Source organism: Nannobrachium achirus, assembly GCF_963921795.1.
Source record: "Nannobrachium achirus genome assembly, chromosome: 19".
Classification (NCBI taxonomy): domain Eukaryota; kingdom Metazoa; phylum Chordata; class Actinopteri; order Myctophiformes; family Myctophidae; genus Nannobrachium; species Nannobrachium achirus.
In genome coordinates this window covers 47,675,691-47,699,129 of record NC_137826.1, presented here as the reverse complement: position 1 = coordinate 47,699,129, position 23,439 = coordinate 47,675,691, and the positions used below count along the sequence as shown (strand labels likewise).

Genomic DNA, 23,439 nt, shown 5'->3' with positions numbered 1-23,439 from the left:
TACTCAAATACATTACTACACATATAGGCCTACTGCAAGAAACAACGCATTCTCTCTCTGGTTCAGGCCCATTTTCAGCTTTGCTAAATGGCCGTTTGGCCGCAGATTGATTTTAAACTATGGACATAACATTCATGATTTCACTAAAGTCTATAGTTTTGATGTTCAACTGATTCTATTAAGTAAAACAATATACAATACAAACCAGTGAGCCATTTACCATTGTTACATCTAATGTGATGACCATGACAATCCAAATTCAATTTTACACACAGTAATATCAGGATTATGGGTTAATAGTTATCCTTGAATCATTCAAGGCTTGTGCTTAAAGGCTAAAATATAATTTAGATAGCATTTTTATATAGACTGATGCTAGGCACGTTGGACCGGACTTGGCATCCTATTGAAGCTATATAGTGTGTATACAGCTTCCATGTACAGATTATTGATGTTGATGTTTTGATTGTTTTGTTTATTGATTTTATTGAATAGGTTATTCTTTAGTGGCGGAAAAAAAAATAACTTCTGGGAACTCAGATTAGGTTATTCTATGTTTTTAGATTAGCCTGCATGTGCATTTGACTCAAATGCACAAGGTAAAAATCTAATGATTTGATTTACCTTGTGCTGTAAATCAGGATTAAGAGCATCTGCTAAATGCCCAAATTGTAAATTGTAAGGCTAGATTATGGGTATAATAACAATATAATAAAAACTAAAATAAGCTATGAGCTTTATTTTACTTGTTTAGCTATATTTAAAATAAAAATCATATAGGCCTAATGAGAATATCATCTATTCTACACAAAATAAATAGGAAACAACTTCCCAGATGAACACTACATCAATTACTTCATTTTAATAACGAGGAGGGACCATAGACTGCATAGAGCAGTGGTTCTCAAAGTGGATTCCAGTGACTCTGGGTTCCTTTAGGGCAGGGGTCTTCAACGTTTTCAGGCCAAGGACCCCTTAGTTGAGCGAGAGATGAAGCAGGGACCCCCACAACCTGTTCATAGATTCCATATAGTTTCATCGTTTGACAGCACAATCGTCAGTGTATTTTGGATTCATGTCAATTTGTGTTTTCAGATATTTAACCACTTGAACCGTCAATACTTAAAAACTTCACTTTCACTCTGTGTTTAGTCTGCTCTTTTCCCCCCCTACACCAAAGCTCTTTGCCAAAAATGGCTGATCAAGCTCACGTTGTGAGCTTGTAGATCTGCTATTTTTGGCTAAAGTTCTCCGAATATGGATGCCAGTGGTTAATATAAAATTAAAGTTTCTATCAAACAAAGATTTGGAGGACTCCCTGTAGTAACTCTACTACTCCTAGGGGTCCCGGACCCCCTGTTGAAGACCCCTGCTTTAGGGGGTTCTAAATTGACCCTTACAAGTCTGTAACTCTGTCTGACATGGTATAAATGCACCAAATGGACCTGTTAGGGTCCATTTGGTTCCATTTGTACCATGTCAGAGTTATGAGGAGACCTTGAAATGTGAACGTTTGAGAAACACTGGCATAGAGTTATATATAACGGGAGGGACATTCAAAAATATGAAGAAAAACTACATGGGCCGTTTTGTTCTGTGGGAAACGGTTCCCACACGAACTATTTTGTGGAAGGACCCCGGAAGTTGACAAACCAAACTACCGGTAGCCACAGAAAACTGGAACCTGCATGATTTATCCATCAATGTAGACAACATGTCTATGAGGAAACCGTCCCAAAACACCTATTTAAGCTTCTTATGTGGAGCCCGCGACTAAACGTTATAGTTAGTAATGTAATAACAGTCTCGCGTTGCCAGACAGCTATTGTACAACCTCTGAATGCATTTGAAAAGCAGTCTGACTCAACGAGGGACGAATTAAGCAGCGTTAAAACAACAAACATGTCTGTCGCTGCTGCAGTCTGAGGTTTAGGCATAGTTTTACTGAGGTTAGGGATAGCGTTAGGTTTAGGCATAGTGAATAAAGCAACATGTCTGTCCCAGTGAGCGTGGGCTCGTTGCTCCAGTCTGAGGTGATAGAGGACGCTCTGTACCGGGACGAGGGCCTGTGTGTGCTGGGCATCTTCGGGAAGAGCTCCATGCAGCCCGGACCCCCCAAGGAGTCCCTGCTCAACACCCTGGCAGACAAGCACCTTTTCCCCCTGTTTGGAGGAGCAGAGAGCTACTGCATGGTGCCTGAGGGAGGCAGCCTGATACAGGTAATGTAGTACACGTACTTAGTTACTTTAATGTAATGTACTTAAAGGGGTACTGTCACCTAAATGGGGTACTGTCACTTTAAAAGTCATCTTAAAATATGAGTTAATATGTTTATGATGTCATTGTGGGATTCAATGCGCAATTATAAGCCAATCAAATTAATTGACTGTACTTAGACTACTTACTGTACTGACCAGCTGTTGTTGGGGAGCGAGGGACAGACTGTACCCTGTTTTGGAGGAGCAGACTAGATTTTTTTAATCAGATGAATCTAGGACTAGGACTACAATAAGATAGCAAAAAAAAAAACATGTGTTGATGCATTGGCTGCCTGTGGGATGTATTGCAACCCTAGATTCATCCGATTAAAAAAAAATCTAGTGTTGCAATTTGCGGCTAGAGCTACAACAGCATGCTATCTGAAGGAGGCAGTCTGATACAGGTGAGCTGTGGTGGACAGGACAGTAACAACTGATAACAATGAAACTTTCATTATACCCTTTTAGTTACTGGAAAACAAACTACAACATCAGCCTGGGGTTTCATTCAATTCTGTAGTTTTGGTTTTCCACTTCAGGTTAAACGACTACAGCTGATTTAACAAAAAACATGACAGACTTGTGAGCAACACAGCTGCAACAAACACATGAGTTGATTAGAGTGTGTTAATATTTTCATAGGTGTTTCCAGAGCCAAAGGCATGTCATGATGGACAGTATTGACACACCTAAAATCTAACGCTCCCGCAAAGACCAATTATTAATTTCAATGAATTAATGGCATTTTTTATTAGTGATATTGTTCTAGTTTAGATTGTGTCTGCTCATTGTCTGCACCTTTAAAGGACAGTTCCGCACCAGAGCAGTATAATCAGAGAGTGGTGTCACCGCGGGGTCAGAAACAGCGCTGGTCACGTGGTTCATTGTCACTTTACACCTCATAGACTTCAATGCATTTTGTAAACTTCCGGTTCGCCGTTTGTCACTATACGCCAATAGATGTGTGCGTAGAAGACCTGGCCCCATGAAGTGAACGGGAGTGACGCAACTCTCCATTCTAGGGCTCTGTTCCGCACTAAACAACATCTAGCTCATTTTCCTACTTAAGGGGAGCACACACTGAACGCGGACGGCTGCGCAGCGTCGCGGTATCGACGCACGTTAGTGCCGCACGGTAACCCCAACTGGATGCGGCGCGCTGCCACACAGCACGTCCATTTCCCCCGGTGGGGAGAACCATGGGAGAACATGTTCACCGCGCGGCAACGGTGGAAAAATAGAACAGTGGCGTATCGGCGCGGCAGACCCGCGGTTGCGCGCGTCTGACACCGCCGGTGTGGGTTAGAAAATAAAACGGGGCCGTATTTTTTGACGCGCCGCCTCCGTGCCGCCTCCGACCTCCGTGCCGCCTCCGTGTCCAGTGTGTGTTCCCCTTTATATTACCCTAGCATAGAGTGGAGCCCATAATAAGCTACATAATTGCTACTTGCAATTTGTTGTGGTCAAAAGGCTTTTTCCCCCCGAAAAGATGCCCTGTGATTGGGCAGTACAGTCAACCTTGCAGATCTGTAGCCCCTTTCGGGACTGTATTTACCTTTTTTTTATATTTGGAAGAATTCGTCTGTTGGGTATCTCTGATATGCAACGCTACCACTGTCTGGTCTCGGACGAATACAACGTCGCTCAGATGTTTTTGAGATTCTTTAAAGATACCCAGAACTGCACAAGGAGACCGCGGAAACGTGTGCGTATCGGCGCTAATTGCCGCTGCCGTTAAGTATTTTTAATCTATCTGTGAAAATTTAGCAGCTTTTTCCAAACTGTCTCTTGCTTTCTAGGGATGGTCCGATCAGGTTTTTTGGAACCGATCAGCGAGCACCGATCACAAAAGCTTGATCAACCGATACCGATCAATCACCGATCCGATCAAGTTATTATTTATATTTTCTAAATGTTAATGTTTTAACTTTAATTCATTCATTCACTCATGAATTCATTTATATATTTGCCTTATAGTTATTTACCAGCATTACTATGTATTTATTATCATAGAGGTAACTAATTATTCCTTCAGCACTTTGGAAATCAATACCCCAAAATGGCCTCAAGTGGGCATACTGAACGGCTGGTTGATCGGATGCACCGATCCGATCGGATCGGTGAATTTACCTTTTGATCTAAACCACCGATTATCGCCGATCACGCTTTGATCGGCCCGATCCGATCCATTGCCGATTGATCGGTAACATCTCTATTGCTTTCCCATTACGTCACATGTCCCGCCTCCCTGCGGTGTGGTGAGGCTACGTTCCTGCCTCTGATCTACCAGAGACACACGAGAGACACGCTGACACTACCAGCTAGCCAAACAATGCTTTTGTCCACCACTCTATCCAGGCGTACTACAGCCAGGAGAACCGCGTCCTGTACCTGATGCTAACCTCCGTCTGCGACAACCGCCAGCTGCTGCGGGCGTGCGAGTCGCTGAGCGCCGGGGTGGCGCACGCCGACGCGCAGGACTTCTGGAAGGGCACGGACAAGCAGCACTGCCTGCAGCTGCTCTACCTGTTCTCCCTGTGCCACGTGCTGCTCCTGGTGCACCCCAACTGCACCTTCGATGTCACCTACGACCGGTGAGGAGGAGGGGGCAGTGGTTCTCAGACTGTTTCATGTCAAGGAAACCCACAAAGTTTTATGTATTTGAACCCTGCAGGGGTTGACACTAAGGTCTCAGAGGCATTTGCCCGTCGGGCAAGTACAGGTCATGTTCTACTTGACCAAAGGTCATGCCCAATTGCCCGAAAAGTAAATTGTCCATTATAAAATGATAGGTAAGATTTTAATTACTGCTAAATTTAACTCATTGAATGCCATTTCAAGATGGCCCCCAAGTACCAGACTGCCACTATCCTAGATTTCTAGTGCACAGATCAATTTTTAGTGCACGGATCGTGCACGCCCATGCACCATATATGCATCATATGTGTAGTACTTTTTAACAGCTTTCAAACAAAAAAATCCGCTTGGAAATCCGTTCAGGCATTCATGAGATAGAAGCCTTCAAAGTCAGACAAAACAAACACTGCCACCTTCCAAATTTCTAGTGCACGGATCAATTTTTAGTGCACGGATCGTGCACGCCCATGCCTAGATCATGCACCATATGTGTAGTACTTTTTAACAGCTTTCAAACAAAAAAATCCGCTTGGAAATCCGTTCAGGCATTCATGAGATACAAGCCTTCAAAGTCAGACAAAACAGCCATTTTTGACATTTTGAAAGATGTGTTTGTTATGGGGCTAAACATGCAATTTCACAATTGCGATCATGCCTAATACATTTGAGGCATTTTTAGAAATTTTTTTATAAAAAAAAATTTTGAAAAAAAAAAATTTTTTTTTTTTTTTTTTTTTTTTCAAAATGGCTTCCAACTCGGGAAACTCGGGCTGTGGCAGCCTGGGAGTACTGTAATAACTCGTGAAACTCGTGCCTTGGCAGTCAATGAGTTAACACTTATTTCTTTACTTTCTGGGGCTGTGCGATAAAAAATGTTGTACCTCAATACCTCCAAATCCAAATACCTACATAGCTATGATTGAATATGTCTATGGTTTCACACTTGTTACATTCCACAGAGCAGAAGATCGAGCGCGCTGGCAACGTTCATGTGTTTAGACAGATATCTGGTGTTGTGTTTATAGACGGTTGTTGTGTTCCCTCTCAAATGAGCACTTGTCCGGTCGGGCAACCTGAAAGCAAACTTTGCCTGCCAGAAAGTTTTATTTACCTTGCTGGGGACCTCCTGGACCCTTTTGAAAGCTCTCCAGAAAACACACATTGAATCTGCAGCCTTCATCGGCTTTTTCAACATTATATATTCGATGAATAGAGGAACGCAGTCCTGCACACTGTCTTCAATAGTTTATTGAGGCAACACGTCGGTCATTCAGACCTTCATCAGGCATGTCTGAGTTCACTGTTCCGACGCACCTGTCCTTGTAGGTGTGCATAAGGACTTCTCTTCTAACTTTATATATTCAACATTAAAGGCCCTTTCCCACTGGGTGCGATAACGATAGAAAATATGGTTGAAGTGGATGGCAGCATCCACACCACAACGATAAAGCCATTATAATTGATGTGAACGCCGACATATCGTTATCTTTATCGCGTCTGGTGGGAATGAAGCTTTAAACTGATTATTTTAGTTAATTTCCGACTTTTTTGCCGTCCAACACTGATATGATGAGCGACTAGGCGACTAATTGTGCATCTCTTAACGACAGGCTGTTCCGGGCCCTGGACGCCCTGCGGCAGAAGATCCTCCCTCTGGTGCGCGCCGCCATCAAAGACTGCCCCGTGTCCAAGGAGTGGAAGCTCAACTGCAGGCCTTGCCCCCCTCGCCTGCTCTTCGTCTTCCAAATGAACGGCACCCTGAAGGTCTCCGGGGGAAACGGCGGCGAGGCGGGCGCCAACGCCGACAAGCCCAAGAAGCACTCGCCACGCCGGCGCCTCCAGCACGCGCTGGAGGACCAGATCTACCGCATCTTCCGCAAGAGCCGCGTCCTGACCAACCAGAGCAGCAACTGCCTGTTCACCGTGCCCGCCAACCAGGCCTTCGTCTACGTGATCCCGGGGCCGGACGAGGACCCTGTGGGCGCGCTGCTCGGGCACCTGCGCTCCAACTGCGCCCTGCGCGAGCAAGACGCCAACGCCCCGCCCGTGCTGTCGGGGCCCAAGCGCTATCAGCAGATGCGTCGCTCGGCGGCCAAGCAGCCCTATTTCGGCGTGGACGGCGGCGGCATGCCGGGGGGCGGGCAGCTGGTGGACTGCAGCCTGAAGGAGTTCCTGTGGCAGCACATAGAGCTGGTGCTCACCAAGAAGGGCTTCGATGACAGCGTGGGGCGCAACCCGCAGCCCGCGCACTTTGAGCTGCCCAACTACGGCAAGTGGGCACTGGTGGCACACAGGTAAGCATGGCATGTCAGGAATTACATTTAAATTACTCTACAAATGCATTCTAAATCAGTAGTCCTCACACTTTAAAGATTGACGAGGTGACGCGCTGTGAGCTTGTAGATCTGCTATTTTTTTAAATCTAAAATGACACGGATGCTTTCCCGGTTTTAATGGGTTATTTAAGATAATTGCAATTATTTTGCTTGGTCAGAATTGTTTCCATGATGAAATCTTTTTATATTGATTAATGGTACCGATCAGTAATTTCTTTGTATTTTTACGTAGTTTTTCATAATGTACCCGTGCGTTTCTTTTACAAAGCTTAAAGCTAAACCAAAACTTAAATTTTGCTTGTATTTATGTTCCGCTGTTCAATGCAAAAAAAAACTAAAACAAAAAACACAATTACATCTTAATTATTTGAATGAATATTAATTGTTCCAACAACCCTTCACACCCAGGCTCCACCAGGTCATGATCACCAACACAGAAGAAGAAACGGCCGAGCTGGCCCTGAAGGTGCAGGGTCAGCTGAAGGTCCTGGAGGCCTTCCTCGACGCAGACGCCAAGTTCTCCGAGAACAGGTAAAGCTCTCAGACGCCTCGACCACCAAAATGACCACCAAAAATGCCACGTGTAGATGGCCTATTTTCGGTTCGTCATTATTTTTTTTAAATTAAAGCGTATTTGAAACGGTCAAACTAGCAATGGAATGCATGTTCAATCTTCCAGAAAAGCCTAACGATCGCAGATATTTAACTATTTTCTGTCAGGTGCCAGAAAGCGCTGCCGCTGGCCCACAGCGCCTACCAGTCCAACCTCCCCCACAACTACACCACCACGGTGCACAAGAACCAGCTGGCACAGGCGCTGCGCGTGTACAGCCAGCACGCCCGCGGCGTGGCCTTCCAGCGATACGCGCTGCAGCTCCACGAGGACTGCTACAAGTTCTGGAGCAACGGACACCAGCTGTGCGAGGAGCGCAGCCTCACCGACCAGCACTGCGTGCACAAGTTCCACCTGCTGCCAGAGCCAGGTGAGTCGCTGTAGCGTTAGATTAGTACTAGAGCAGTGGCTGTCAAACTTTGACTTTTGAAGGTCTCCCCTTAACTTTGACAGTGTACAAATGGATTTGGTTCCATTCCCAGCAAGCACGGTCAGGACCTGGACCAATCAGTGACGTCTCGATTGGGGCCAGATCACAGCCCATATGGGGATGATCTTGACGTCATTACCAGGACGTCATATGGACCTTTTTGTTTGACAGGATTTATGTTGTTTGAAATCAGGTGATATTCTAGGCCAGATAAATATCATAACTAGTTAGATATGTCCCAGAATATAACCTTATATGCACATATTTCAACTAACATTACAAACAATAACAATAATCCTGTCAAACAAAAAGTCCATATGACGTCCTGGTAATGACATCAAGATCATCCCCATATGGGTTGTGATCTGACTGGCCCCAATCGAGACGTCACTGATTGGTCCAGGTCCTGGCGTGCTTGCTGGGTTAGTACACTGTCAAAGTTACAGACTTGTAAGGGTCAATTTAGACCCCCATAAAGGAACCTAGAGAGTCCCTGAAATCCTCTTTGAGAACCACTGGTATAGACGTAGAGCCAGTCCAATGTATTGCACGTATTGCAAACAATGTCCATGTTCTGTTCGTTTGTCAAGAAAGAAAATATGCAATCCGCACTCTCTGGAGTCTTTTCTTAAATAATGATTAGCAGCAACAGTCTATCCAACAGATGTGTTTTGGCTCAGAGGCCTTCAGCAGTGTTAGTGGTTACACACAAATGAGATGTTCATTTCAGCAACTGGAAAGAATCGTGACAGTTTGACTTACTTTGAGGTAGTTTTTGGTGCGTAAAACAGTCCTCGTTGAGGTCACCTGTTATATTGTCGCTGTCAGGTGTATGTCCAAAACTCTTCCTTTTTTTAATATATTTTTTAATCAATTTAAAATAGTGAAAATAGCCGTTCTACAAGCTCACAGCATGTCGTATCTTGACGTGTTGTGAGCTTGTAGACCTACGATCATCACTTGACAAGTAAAACTGCCTGTCTGCCATACATACGTACGATCATGAGCCATGAATGTGACCGTCATTCCCCGCAGGTGAGAAGCCAGAGATGGATCGCAACCCGCCCATTCTAAACCACAACAGCAGGGGGCGCTCCACCAGCTCCTGCAACTGCGGCAGGAAGCAGGCCCCCCGAGAAGACCCCTTTGACATCCACGCTGCCAACTACCACTTCTACCAGGTCAGTAGTACAGAGAAGACCCCTTCTACCAGGTCAGTAGTACAGAGAAGACCCCTTCTACCAGGTCAGTAGTACAGAGAAGACCCCTTTAAAACTACCACTTCTACCAGGTCAGTAGTACAGAGAAGACCACTTCTACCAGGTCAGTAGTACAGAGAAGACCACTTCTACCAGGTCAGTAGTACAGAGAAGACCCCTTCTACCAGGTCAGTAGTACAGAGAAGACCCCTTCTACCAGGTCAGTAGTACAGAGAAGACCCCTTTAAAACTACCACTTCTACCAGGTCAGTAGTACAGAGAAGACCCCTTTAAAACTACCACTTCTACCAGGTCAGTAGTACAGAGAAGACCCCTTTAAAACTACCACTTCTACCAGGTCAGTAGTACAGAGAAGACCCCTTTAAAACTACCACTTCTACCAGGTCAGTAGTACAGAGAAGACCCCTTTAAAACTACCACTTCTACCAGGTCAGTAGTACAGAGAAGACCCCTTTAAAACTACCACTTCTACCAGGTCAGTAGTACAGAGAAGACCTTACCACTTCTACCAGGTCAGTAGTAGTCTGGGATCACTTCACTTTTCGGGCTTGTAACCGGTCTGGAGCGGAAACCACAAAACGTCATGTCGTAGTACTCAAAGGACTACAATTTCGCCGGAACTATCCACCTTAAAGAGTTTTAACCCAAAATAATTCCCCTGCGCTCAAGGACATACTTTTAGGGCCTACCTAATAAACTCCTTGATGAGGAGTAGTTTTGCTTTTGAAAAAATGTGTTTGGGATATGCATCTTTTAGTCCAACTCGTAGCGACTGGAAAGACTACACTAGGCTACTCGAGCATTTTAATAGGGATTGGGGAAACAAACGGAGGGAACCAAATCAAAGCAACGCCGCTTCTTCTAGTGGTTTCCGCGTTGGGCGGAAACCAAACGGCCTGTTGTGAACGAACACCAGGCTTTCCCCCAGAAAGCCTGGTAGGCCAGTAGTAGTCACAGGGTTCCCACCAGAGCAGGAGTTTCAGGTAGGCCCTCAGTGTGGCCTTGTGCCCCTCCAAAAAACTGGCATGCCCTGAGGCCACAGTGGCCTTAATGCCCCATGCAGACCACTGTCTCTTTCTTGTCAATATGGAGACACAAATGTCTCTTCCTTGTCAGGTAGACACCAGTGTCCCATCTTTAAACCAATCCAGTGACTTTGATTGGTGCATGGCTGAGCATGGATCAGATTGTAAATACCTCAATTGATTTATTTCACTCCAGTCTACATTTTACATTAAGAATCATCCTTAACCCTTAAATTCAATTATTTATTTCAATGGACTAAGATTTTGATGGATTTCCTGCACTTTGTGCCCCCAAAAAATGGACAACACCAACGGCCAAGTGGCCTTGCCCCTAAAATGACGAAATTCCAACCCTGGTTCCCACGGTCATGGAATTCCTGGAAATGTTTTGAAATTAGAAAAATCTTAAAGTTTGGAATTGATCAAGGGTCCTGGAAAAAAATATTTCTTTAGTACATTTTAGTAAAATAACATTTTCTAAAACACGTATAACATTACACGACATATGAAGCATTAGTAGTTTTTTCGCAACGGGCGGTGTGATTGCAGCCTTATGTATGTGACAAAAAGAACAGATCTACAAGATCCACAAACTGTGTAGTAAAAACAATTGGCACAAATTTGGAAAGGAATTATACAATTCTATGCTTTATTTTTGCTACACCGCCTGTCTTTGGGCATTGCACATGGAAGTAAGAGACTCGTTATTGCGCTGAATGATTGTTATATAGTCCTGGAAATTGGGTTAAATATTCTGGAAAGGTTTTGCAAATGAATTGGTAAAAATGTGTGGGAACCCTGTACCGTCCAGTTGCCCTCTCCTCATCTCAAAATCGATATTGAGGTATTTGGTTTGAAAAGAATAATATGATTTGATTGTGTCCATACGTCTCTCAGATGTGTCCCCTCTACTCGATGTCAGTCAGTTCCCAACCCCTGCGGCACTGAGTCCATGACGCATTGTGAGCTTGTATGCAGAGTCAGACCAGTGGTTTTCAACCCTTTTCACCTCAAGGTCCATTATTTTTGGGGCATTTGAACCACGGACCGCCGTTTGATGAGATTTAGCCTCACAGACCAACCCAAAGCGTAGAATATTTTGTTGTCGTTGGATATGATTTTGTCCACAATTCCATGCTGTATTGATGTTGGTGCCATTAGGAGAGACAACTTCTACATTCTCTAATTGTGTAGACTTATGCCCCTATCATAGTAGGCACCGCTGTGGTAAGCTATCCACCGCGGTGTAGTCTTTTTAAGTCATAAAACTACAACATTACGTCATTACTCGCGGTGAAGAGCTATCCACCGAGAACCCCGACACATCTCTCTGTTTTTACTTTCAGACAGATCGGCCCATCACCCCGTTCACTGATTGGTCGATCTCTAGACCAGTCAGTCACAGTGATAGGACTTCACCGTGACTGACTATGATGGCCTCCACTTGTTTTCTCACTTCAGGTGGATAGCTTATCACCTAAAATTTGCGGTGATAGGCTCTTCACCGCAGACTCTGATAAGGGCTCTAGGTAATGCAGGTGCTTAACAATAATTTAACTCCTGAGAGCGTTAAATGAAACCAAATGGACCCTTATGGGTCCATTTGGTTTCATTTTACACTCTCAAGAGTTAAACATGATCTATAAGGGTCCATTTGACTACCAACTCTCCAACATGTAGCTGGGGACCACCTGGAAGTGGAACCCCCTGTCCCCGGACCACTATTTGAAAACCACTGTTGTAGACTGACAACCAGGTATAGATCAGCCATAAGCAGGGCTTTTAAACTCTTCAATCCCTTCCTGGTGTGGGTAGATGGTGGAGGAGAAGTGCTGCGGGAAGCTGGAGAGGATCCAGTTCCCAGTGTTCCAGCCCAGCACCCCGGACCCTGCCCCCGCCTGCAACGACGCACCGCAGCCCCCGTCGTCCGAGATCTCCTCTGGGCCCGGCGGCGAGGGAGAGCGGCTGAAGGACCCCTCCCCTGCCGCCGCCGGTGGTGGCGGCACCGCCACAACCATGGCCCACAGCCACACCCCGGGGGACAGCACCAGCCTCAGCCTGGCCCTCAGCCTGGGACAGTCCACTGACAGCCTCGGGGCCTACGGAGATGGCGTGGGAAGCGAGGCCCAGGTACACTGGTGGAAAGTAATGTAGGAACCCTAGTACATTTACTTTAGGCAAATTCTCAGGTATTCTTTTTGAGCGGTGCAAACTTGGTCCCTATATCCCTGTGTATGCAGTACCAACAGCTGCGGTCACACAAGACTAACGTAATTGAAATTGGTGTCTGTTTGTACGCCCAGGTTCACATTGGGCAAGCTTTGCAGGACGCTTAATGAAATTAACTCATAAATAGCACCGCTCACTTAACACCAGGTGTGATTTACTTCTACTCCACTACATCTCAGGCAAATATTGTACTTACTCCACTACAATTAATTGAAAACTAATAGGCCCACTTCACCTCTGGGACAATCAGTTATTTTTTGTGTTCAATCTGTGTTTTGAGATATTTTAGTATTTCAGCATGACTAGTGATGCAAAATAACCCAATAAAATAAGATATGATTGTCCCAGAGATGAAGTGGGCCTTTCAGTTACTAGCCACATTTTTCTATGGGACGTTCTGCATATTGAGTGCTTTTAGCTTTGCAACTAGAAGTATATTTTGATGCCAATACTTTTGTACTTTTCCTCAAGTACAACTTTATTTTGACTTGTAACAGAGCACTTCTACATCAGCAGTATTGAAACTTTTACTAAAAAACCTTTGGCTTTCCCAGCAGGTGCCTCACAAGCGTCCCAGCCTGGTGGACCGGCAGCCCTCCACAGTGGAGTACCTCCCGGGCATGCTGCACTCGGGCTGCCTGAAGGGCCTGCTGCCCAAGTTCTCCAGCTGGTCCCTGGTGAAGCTGGGCCCCGCCAAGGCCTACAACTTCCACACCGGCCTGGAGCAGCCGGGCTTCCTCCCGGGCTCCTCCTTCCTGCTGCCCTGGGACCTGGTGATCCGCTCGCGCTCCTCCGAGGAGGAAGGAGGAGGAGGGGGCCCGGGGGGGCTGGCGGAGGGGGGAGGAGGGGGCCCGCTGGATGACGGCTCGTCGTCCTCGTGGCCCGCGCCCAACAAGGCCCCGGCAGGGGGCAAGCGGGGCAGCGGCGCCGCCGGCGGCGGAGGGCTGGGCGGGGGGAGGAGCCGCAGGAGGGACGACGTGGCTCGCGTCTTCGTGGGCTTCGAGTACGAGGACGTGCGCGGCCGGCGCTTCCTCAGCGCCGGGCCCGAGAAGATCGTGAAGGTGCTGGGGCCCGGCGGGCCCAAGGAGCCCGCCACCCGGGTGCTGAACACCGACATGCCGCTCTACGTCCCCTCCCCCGCCCAGGGCCGAGGCCTGAAGCCGCACTACGCCCAGCTCACCCGGCTGTTCGTGGTGGTGCCCGACGTCCCCCTGGACATCACGCTCAACCCACAGGTAAGCTGTTTAGCGTAGACGTAGACGCCTCCTTCGGCTCTGGGGTAGAGATGGGATTTATGGCTCTTACGAAGTGAGACGGATCTCTGGGATCCGTTCCTTTCAAAGAGCCGTTAAAAGACTCGTTTTAGTTAGGAGATTTTGATTAGAATTACAAATCAATTCAACCCTATATCAATTTCTGCCATTTGATAGCCGAAAATAGCCGACGACGCATTGTGAGCTTGTAGATCGTCTATTTTCAAATGATTTTTCTACATTTCATTCATTGAAAAACCTGTGAAACGGGACATTCTGCATAATGAGTACTTTCTACCGAGCCATATGGCCCATAGGGCATTAGCCATTACCCTAGTATGTTGCAGGGACTTACCCCCAATCCAACCTTTGATGCTGAATACCATGCAGGGAGGCATTGGGTACAATTATTTGTATAGTGTTCCCTACAGTATTATCTGACTGGGGAATTGAACCCTGATCCCCCAATCCCAGGGCAGACACACACTCACAAGACCATCTCATGGTTAGCCTCTTGCGGACCAAAAGTGTCTTAATGTACATGAAGCTCTTTTTAATGTGATTAACAATTTCTCTGCCATTTTAAACATAGCTGTAGTAAGCAGCTGCCAAATTGTCCTTACCTTTTAGCGTGGGCACGCGCACGCATCGTGCACAATCTGTGCGCGACTCATCTAGTAGACGTGTAGACTCGGTGACAAGCTTTCGAATACAAAAAACCCCATTGAAAAAGACATATCCGTTGCCACGCTGTATTCCTGCTTATCCGCCAGTGTTTACATGAAAAAACATTGAAAAAAAGCCAGGCATGCGCTATGGTAACACGTGGACACGTTCGCGCACAAAACGCACGATATGTGCGGGGATCATAATCCAGGCGTGTAGAGACTGGATCAAAGTTTCCAAACGCAAAAATCCGATTGAAAAACGAGCGTTCCTTTACTTTACTTACTTTATTTGTTTATTTAGACGGGACAATGCATATTAATGAACACTACATGAATGCAATGTAAATAAGCCGGAATTAGCAAGAATGCTAAATTTCATCCGTAGTCCCCACATGAAGACAAAACAATACATACCAACAAACAGTAACCCTACATTAGGAGAGGGCGCCTAAGAACATACATACAAATACTATTTTTCCTGAACCAAGAAAAAAAACAACAAAACAACACATATTACTAACAGTACCCTACATTAAAAAAGGATAGTTAAAAATATACGTACATGGCATGAGCTGTACTCTTAGAACTATACATGGTCACAGGTTTGATTGTCAACTAACCATTTTTTTAGATTGAACTTGAAGGATGGAAATGACAAACAGTCTCTTATTGTTAGAGGTAGGTCATTCCAGATTGAACATCCCTGCACTGAAAGGGTGTTTTTTCCAAAAGCGGTTACCCGGTACGGTACTTCGCAATCCCCTCTAGTGATTGCTCTAGTATTGAGTCCTCTATCAGGCTTCCTTTTTATGAATTCCTTTAGGGGAGGTGGGCATAGACCATTTAGTGTCTTATATATGATACTGACCTGTTTAAAAACCTTAAAATTAGCGAAACTCAAAAAACGGTACCTCTGAAGAATATTACAATGGTGATATGAGTGGGGTTTCCTATCGAATACCTTAAGCGCACTCTTATATAGCTGTTCAATGGGTTTGAGAGTCGTTATACCTGCGCAAGACCAGTTTGTGAAACAGTACTCAATGTGTGATAGGATCATGCATTGGAGATACGATTTAGCAGCACTAACTGCCAAAAAAGGTGTGATTTGTTTAAAGTTCTGAAGGTTGAACTTGATTGTGTTTGTAACCTTTTTTACATGTTTTTTAAAGGTTAGGGTTGAGTCTAACATGACCCCGAGGTACTTGAACTCTGACACAAGTTCAAGTTCCTCTCCACCCAGAAACACATTTGATGATTCCATCACAACTGGTCTTTTGGAAAAAGCCATGCAGACCGTCTTTTTTGCATTCAGGAGCAGGCATGAGTCTGTAAGCCAGTCCTGAACGCTGGTCAGAACAGAAGTTAAAACCGTTGACACCTCTGCATAGCTCTTTCCATGAGTCAGTATAACAGCATCATCTGCGTACATCTGAATATGTACATCTTTACATACATCAGGTAGATCGTTTATAAACAGAGAAAACAGAATTGGTCCTACTATTGATCCCTGGGGGACACCAACCGAGCAAGTGTGATAAGGAGACTTGATGCCATTTATACTAACACACTGTTCTCTATTTGATAGGTATGATGTAAACCATTTGATGGCCTCTGGGGACAAGTTGAAATGTGTTAGTTTGGACAAGAGGACCTGATGGCTGACAGAGTCAAATGCTTTCTTGAAATCCAAAAATACTGCCATTGCGCATGGGGCTTTGTTCAAAGCACACTTTAATTTTTCAATGAATAAGCAATTTGCTGACTCAGTGGAGTGGAAGGCTCGAAACCCAAACTGCATAGGATGCAGAGGGGTGTAGCCTTTGTCTAGATGTTTAACAATAGACTTTACAATCCACTTTTCAGCCACTTTTGATATAACAGGTAAGATGCTTATGGGTCTATAGTTTGATATGTCCGTTTTTGAGCCAGATTTGAATATAGGTGTTATAACAGCAGCTTTCCACTGAGTTGGGACAGTGCATTTTCTTATGGACAGATTTACCAGATGTGTGATTGGTGCCACCAGAGAGTCAATATTTGTTTTAAGAAAGTTTGTGTCGAGCCCATGTTCCATCGCCGAGTAGCTTCCACTTCTGTTACACAGTAAACCAATGGAGGCGGGACTATGGCCCAGGCTCAGACTGGATACGGAAAGCTGGATCCGGTCCAGACCGGAAATGACCGGGTACAGTTAGGGGGGCGGGCCTAAAGAGCCAGAATCAGCGAAAATCTGCGCTAATACTTTTAATCCTTTCATAATGATTAAAGCTAATTAAACTTTACGGGCTCTACGGGCATGGCAGCGCGGTACAGCGGGAAATCTACGGTTTCTGCGGGGATCGCGAGGTATGAGTTAATTGTGACATAAGTTACAGTAAAACAAAACGTTTTTGTCTGTGGTGTTTTCAGGTCCAGCCAGGCCCTCCGCCCTGCCCCATCTTCTACCCAGAGCAGACCGAGATCGTCCTGCCTCCCGATGGCCTGTGGGTGCTGCGCTTCCCCTACTCCTATGTGACGGAGCGAGGCCCCTGTTACCCCCCGAAAGAGAACCAGCCCCTCAACAACCACAAGGTGCTGCGAGGTATCCTGCGTGCCACAACCACCACGAGCCCACCGGCACAGTGAAACGACCACCATGCCACGGCCAAAACAACACTGGCTTCTCTGGTTGGTTGCAAGCACTGTCAAGCTCTGTAGTTGTACTGGCTGAATCTACAGTATGTACTGAGTCTGACTGAATGAACTGGTGCTCAACCACACAACTGGAAGGAACATTGTCCTCAGAGCACACTAAAGCAATTTCTGCGACAAATCTTGCGAGTTCTCGTAACCACGTGAACCTAACAGCCGTGTGTCATAATAGGCGAAAGTAGCAGATCTGCAAGCTCACTCACAGTACGTTGCAACGTGTTTATGGGCTTGTAGTTTGGCTATTTTCGGCAAAGGGATTTGGTGAATAGGAAACAAAGGAAGAGGGTATTGGTTTTTGTGTATGGTTTTGGTTGCTATTTGAGTGTTGGGCACTTATTGTGCCTAAATTATTAAGTTGGAGTTGGTGGTTAAAAACTGTGTTAAAAACAGAGGGGGAAAAAAAGAGAGTGATTGCCATTGAGAGAGCACCGTGATGCTTATTTATAGACTGGCCTCTCTGCACTTGCATCCAGTGGGTCATTCTTTTGTTCAGAGGATTAGGGAGGGTCCTTGCGTCTGTCAGAGAGATTAGTTTTCAATCTTTCAGTCATTTCAGGACAAAAGTAACAGAACTGAGCAATGTGTTGACAAATAATCCCACTCTATAATAGGGTTGGTCAATGTATGTCGATACGATACCGATATCATGATTTGAGGCTAGATATTGTGTAGGATTGTGGATATTTTTGGTAATAGCTGAAAAATGTATTCCCAATTCCCAAATAGCCAATCTAAAAGCTCACAACAGATATATATCTCACCCCAATATGACATAATCGTCACTCACTATGTGTAGCGGCCCTCGGTTTGAAAAGATGACGAAGTTGAATGGTCTCAACGGGTGTTTTTATTCAGAAACTTCTTTAACAGATGAAGCTTGTCAACACCGTGAAAACTGTATAAATTAGAATAAATATGACAAAATTAGATTACAAATCATTCCATAATTTCACAGTTTCACATAACCAATAAAATCAATCAAATGGATTTCAATCACTTTCAATGTTTCAACAATAAAATCAGTGCATTTCAAATCAATGACCTTTCAATAACTCAAATTCAACAATAAGATAATTCAATTATAATGCAGTGATTTCAAACTCATTTTAAATAGGAAACAAATTATCAAAGCAAAGAAAGGAACAAAACAGAATGTAACAATAACGCAAAACATGAAATATCAAACAACTACAAATAACTCCAAAGTAAATCAAAAGAACCTCAAAGACAAACAAAGAAATATCCTGTACCTCATTCGGCTAACCGGGGGATGCTAGGTCTAAATCGATTGCCACCTTGGAACTTCTCAAATAATAGGCACAGCATCGCAGCAGGTACTGTGGATACAATATGAACACCTTACTCAAACTGATCAACATTACTTCAAAATGATTCAATATTACTTTAACCAAATTACTTTTACAATCAGTAAATGTCGAAAGGCTTAAAACATTTAATACCTTGCTGTGTTGCTTCCAAGCATTATGCTATTGTCTCCAGTCTCCAACTGTCTCACTCTAGCTCTGCAGTCTGTGTGAATCTGAGTGAATTTAGTGGGCGTCGACTATATAGTCTGGCAACAGGAAGTACTAAAATAAACCCGGAAATGCCAAAATAAAGCCACCGAAGTATCAAAATAAAGTAAACAAAAAAAACCAAGAAATAATAAAGAAAATAAATAACTTCAAAATAAGGACATAATTGAAGTTAAAATACCCAAGTGTCACCGCCACTTACACTCCCACCAATCATGTTATAAATAAATGAACAATAACATGATTCACAACATTGTTTTATATGGTCAAAAGGTTTGAGGATAGATCTTGCTTTTATAAATCAGAACTCTATTTTTTCAGGGTGGGTTCTCCCTTACCAAGCGGTGAAGCAGCCAAAGTCAATACTGAAATTGTCCTCAGTGTGTTCGTAGTGGCAGATAGCTTTCCAATTGCAACCAAAGGAGTTACAATCCCCTTTGTTGGAATTATCTGACTTTACAACAGGGTTAGGGTTGGGCAGAGTCTGAACATTTGACTTTTTGTGGACTGGACTCAAGGGTTTGTTGCTCATGGACCGTTTTGGGTCTTCCTGGGATTGAGGAGGACCGGGGCCTGTGGCTTCAAACGGAACTGGGGGAACTATGGTGATGTTCTTCATCTCAGCTGGTGGTGGGAAGGCCGGACTAGGAGTTGCATGGCTCCCTTCAATGGTTCCTGGTCTCCACAGAAAGCGCTCTTTGGGTGGTTGAGTTTTTGGAACTGTTTTATTCCTTCTCTTTTCAACTGGTTTCTTCCTTCTCTTTTCAACCGGTTTCTTCCTTCTCCTTTTCTGCTCCAGTGTACGTTTAACTAAGTGAGCGGCTTTACTCATAAAACTGCTCTTGCTCACTTCCTGGTAGGTGTCCAGGTTGCTCCCATGCGCTTTGGACTGCTGTGAGCTGTCTATTACATTTACTTCTTCTTTCTGCCTGATGTCATCGCTGAGAGGCTGCACCAGGTGAGCATCATCTTGGATTACACAATTTTCATCATTTTCTGGTTCTGGGACGGTTAGCACTTCGGTAGAGGGTGGAGTTGGCATCTCTATTACTGCAATTCGATCCATGTACCTCTGGTTCTTCTGATCAGCAGGGCAATCTGTGGAAGTGGACTCACTCTCCATTTCTCCCACCGTCACAATTTCTCCCACCATCTCCTGACTTGAAGGGCCACGTAGGGAAATGGTCTCTGTCATCTCCTCCACCATCTCCTTTTCTCTGTCCTCACTCTCGTGCCTCCTCTCAACCATGGTTTCCAGCCTTTTATGCACCAGGTCGCACAGCTCTGTGGTAATGATGATACAGGCATCCATTTTCTTAGTAATTTCTGGACTAGCAGTGCAGTTACTTTGAATCAATTCATAAAGCTCACTTGTTGCATTATGTTGAATGCGAATACTTTGCTTCATCTTGTGAAGGTCCTCTTCTGAACAAAGTGTCCTTAAAGCCGTTCTAACTTTTCTTGCCATCTCCATCCAGGCCTTATAGGCCTCTGTGAAACCCCCTCCATATTTCTTTACTTCCGCTTCCTGCATCTTCTGTTTATTGACTATTCCCTTTTCAGAATTGATGGGCTGCTGCATATTAACTCAATCTCATCAGGGGTTGACATTTGTTTGCATCTTTACTTCGTATTTGTTGTTTGACCACTTATAATACTTTGGGGTACATTTAGTCTGGGTTTTTACATTTTCTTTACTTAACCTTTAACGAAGCCCCACAGACTACCACTTTAACCCCCAAAGGAATTCTGTCAAAACAAAACCAATACTTTGCAACTTACAAATGTATCCTTTAATTATCTCTTCATCTATGCATCAATGCAGCTTGAATAGTTCCGACTCTTGACATTAAGTAGGCATGTGCAGCATTACCTTTAACAGAAACTACATTAGTTTCACCCTTTTAGTTTAATTCATTTTTACCCTTTTTTTTCTCTCTTTTTTTTTTTCTTTATATTTTTCAATGTAGGCCTACTGTCCTTTAAGTGACCTTTCTGTGATGGTGTGAGACAAACTTGATGGTGGGTTGATGACTTGAAGCAAGATGGCTGTAGACAAGGTGTTGGTGCCGACGTTGAGTGGCTTCTGCGATGAGTTTTCACTGTAGCGGCCCTCGGTTTGAAAAGATGACGAAGTTGAATGGTCTCAACGGGTGTTTTTATTCAGAAACTTCTTTAACAGATGAAGCTTGTCAACACCGTGAAAACTGTATAAATTAGAATAAATATGACAAAATTAGATTACAAATCATTCCATAATTTCACAGTTTCACATAACCAATAAAATCAATCAAATGGATTTCAATCACTTTCAATGTTTCAACAATAAAATCAGTGCATTTCAAATCAATGACCTTTCAATAACTCAAATTCAACAATAAGATAATTCAATTATAATGCAGTGATTTCAAACTCATTTTAAATAGGAAACAAATTATCAAAGCAAAGAAAGGAACAAAACAGAATGTAACAATAACGCAAAACATGAAATATCAAACAACTACAAATAACTCCAAAGTAAATCAAAAGAACCTCAAAGACAAACAAAGAAATATCCTGTACCTCATTCGGCTAACCGGGGGATGCTAGGTCTAAATCGATTGCCACCTTGGAACTTCTCAAATAATAGGCACAGCATCGCAGCAGGTACTGTGGATACAATATGAACACCTTACTCAAACTGATCAACATTACTTCAAAATGATTCAATATTACTTTAACCAAATTACTTTTACAATCAGTAAATGTCGAAAGGCTTAAAACATTTAATACCTTGCTGTGTTGCTTCCAAGCATTATGCTATTGTCTCCAGTCTCCAACTGTCTCACTCTAGCTCTGCAGTCTGTGTGAATCTGAGTGAATTTAGTGGGCGTCGACTATATAGTCTGGCAACAGGAAGTACTAAAATAAACCCGGAAATGCCAAAATAAAGCCACCGAAGTATCAAAATAAAGTAAACAAAAAAAACCAAGAAATAATAAAGAAAATAAATAACTTCAAAATAAGGACATAATTGAAGTTAAAATACCCAAGTGTCACCGCCACTTACACTATGGATAAATAATCCATTAATTCCATCTGTAGTGTAGATGTCCATCCGTAGTGTTAACTCTTACGTCTGAATAGTAGAAAGAGATGAACATGTGGCAGCAGCCAGACATACTGCAGCCTCAAAGATGGATCCACTCCGAACCAGTCTAGCACAAAGTACTCACCGCCAGAAACAAAGTATCCACGGGTTTCCAACGCCCCACAGTGCATTGCGCAGACGTTGTACCGAGCTTCTGGCGCCGCAGCCGAGTGTGATTTACAAGCTCACAACGGGCTGCATCTGCGACGCGACGTGAGCTTGTATGTCTGCTGTTAAACCGGAAGTGTGGTCCAAATAATCTCCAGTAAACTCCCGCGGAAACAGGTGGATAGATACTTCTGCTCAAATATTACTCCACAGGTGAATGGTTGCTCTGTCAAATGTGTGCTAGAGTACTGGAGTAAATTTCCTTTTCTTTTTCAAAAGTATTCAAAACTACAAATTATATATTCTGGTTAACATAAACGCATTGCTGTATTAAAGTTTTCCCTGCCCCAAATAAATTCAACGATTTCTTTTCCAGATTTAGCAGATCTATAGGTTCACAATGAGTCACATTGCAGCCTGCTGTGTGCTTGAGATGAGCTGAGATTTGCTATTTATCTTGACATAGTATTGTAAGTTGTTAATAATGCACGTTTTCCATTGCCAAATGTAGTTGAGTCAAAAGTACTATATTTGTCTTGGGTTGAAAGTCATAATTATCCAAAAATACAGATGCTAATACAGATACAGTTACAAGTACTCAAGTAAATGTACTTTGCTACTGTCTGCCACTGCAAACAACCAACAGTCGAAGGGTTATTTAATCTATATAATCCACTTGATCTGTGCCATGACCTTCTGGCTATCAGTGGATTTGATTTCCCAGAGGGATTTTTCACTAAGTCCTTTGTGTTCTTCACGAATCATGTGTGCTTGTAATGGGATGCTTTGTTTTGGATTTGATTACCAGTATTAAGTGCTGTATATAAAACAACATGACCGTTGCTTCACTGTCGTCCTTTTACTAAACTGAGCTGGATTTGGTGCTTAACCATTTAACCCTATGATGGTTGACCAGAGAGGGCTCTATACTAGCATAATTTTCTGTGATCATGTAGTTATTCATTGTGGCCACTAGATGGCGTATGTTGACAGCGTATCATTTCCTGCTGAGCCTGAGGGTCTCTACTGAACCATAGTACAGAAAACGTTCTAGTCAGTGTTGCCATGTCTGTTATTAGAAGCGACTTTGGGCTTGTTTTTTTTGTAAAGTATCTTGTAAATATTGGTAGTTGTGGGTTTCGTTTGGGCTTCTTTCTAAAGAGTATTAGGGTTTGCTTCATAAATATTGTTTTAATCGGTGGTTCTCAAAGATTTTCATGTCAAGGACCCCCCAACGGACCCCCATCTGAAAATATTTGCCAGGGACCCTTATACCAAGTTTGTGTTGTTAAAATATCACACA

General features: G+C 43.9%; 1 protein-coding gene across 1 annotated transcript; it reads left to right on the top strand.

Moving 5' to 3' along the window:
* Nucleotides 1–1,735: 1,735 nt before the first annotated feature.
* On the top strand, nt 1,736–19,018 carry smg8 (SMG8 nonsense mediated mRNA decay factor). Its single transcript, XM_080748760.1, has 9 exons — nt 1,736–2,219; nt 4,617–4,852; nt 6,506–7,189; nt 7,640–7,762; nt 7,952–8,214; nt 9,310–9,455; nt 12,335–12,649; nt 13,306–13,983; nt 17,082–19,018. The coding sequence occupies exons 1-9, from the start codon at nt 1,992–1,994 to the stop codon at nt 17,295–17,297; spliced, it is 2,889 nt and encodes a 962-aa protein (XP_080604886.1). The 5' UTR covers nt 1,736–1,991; the 3' UTR covers nt 17,298–19,018.
* The last annotated feature ends 4,421 nt before the right edge of the window (nt 19,019–23,439 follow it).

Excerpts from the sequence above, each read along its gene's own strand:
- smg8 (XM_080748760.1), top strand. The coding sequence starts at position 1,992 with ATGTCTGTCCCAGTGAGCGTGGGCTCGTTGCTCCAGTCTGAGGTGATA. Across the intron at positions 7,190-7,639 it reads TGGGCACTGGTGGCACACAG|GCTCCACCAGGTCATGATCA; the intron begins GTAAGCATGGCA and ends CTTCACACCCAG. Across the intron at positions 8,215-9,309 it reads CCACCTGCTGCCAGAGCCAG|GTGAGAAGCCAGAGATGGAT; the intron begins GTGAGTCGCTGT and ends CATTCCCCGCAG.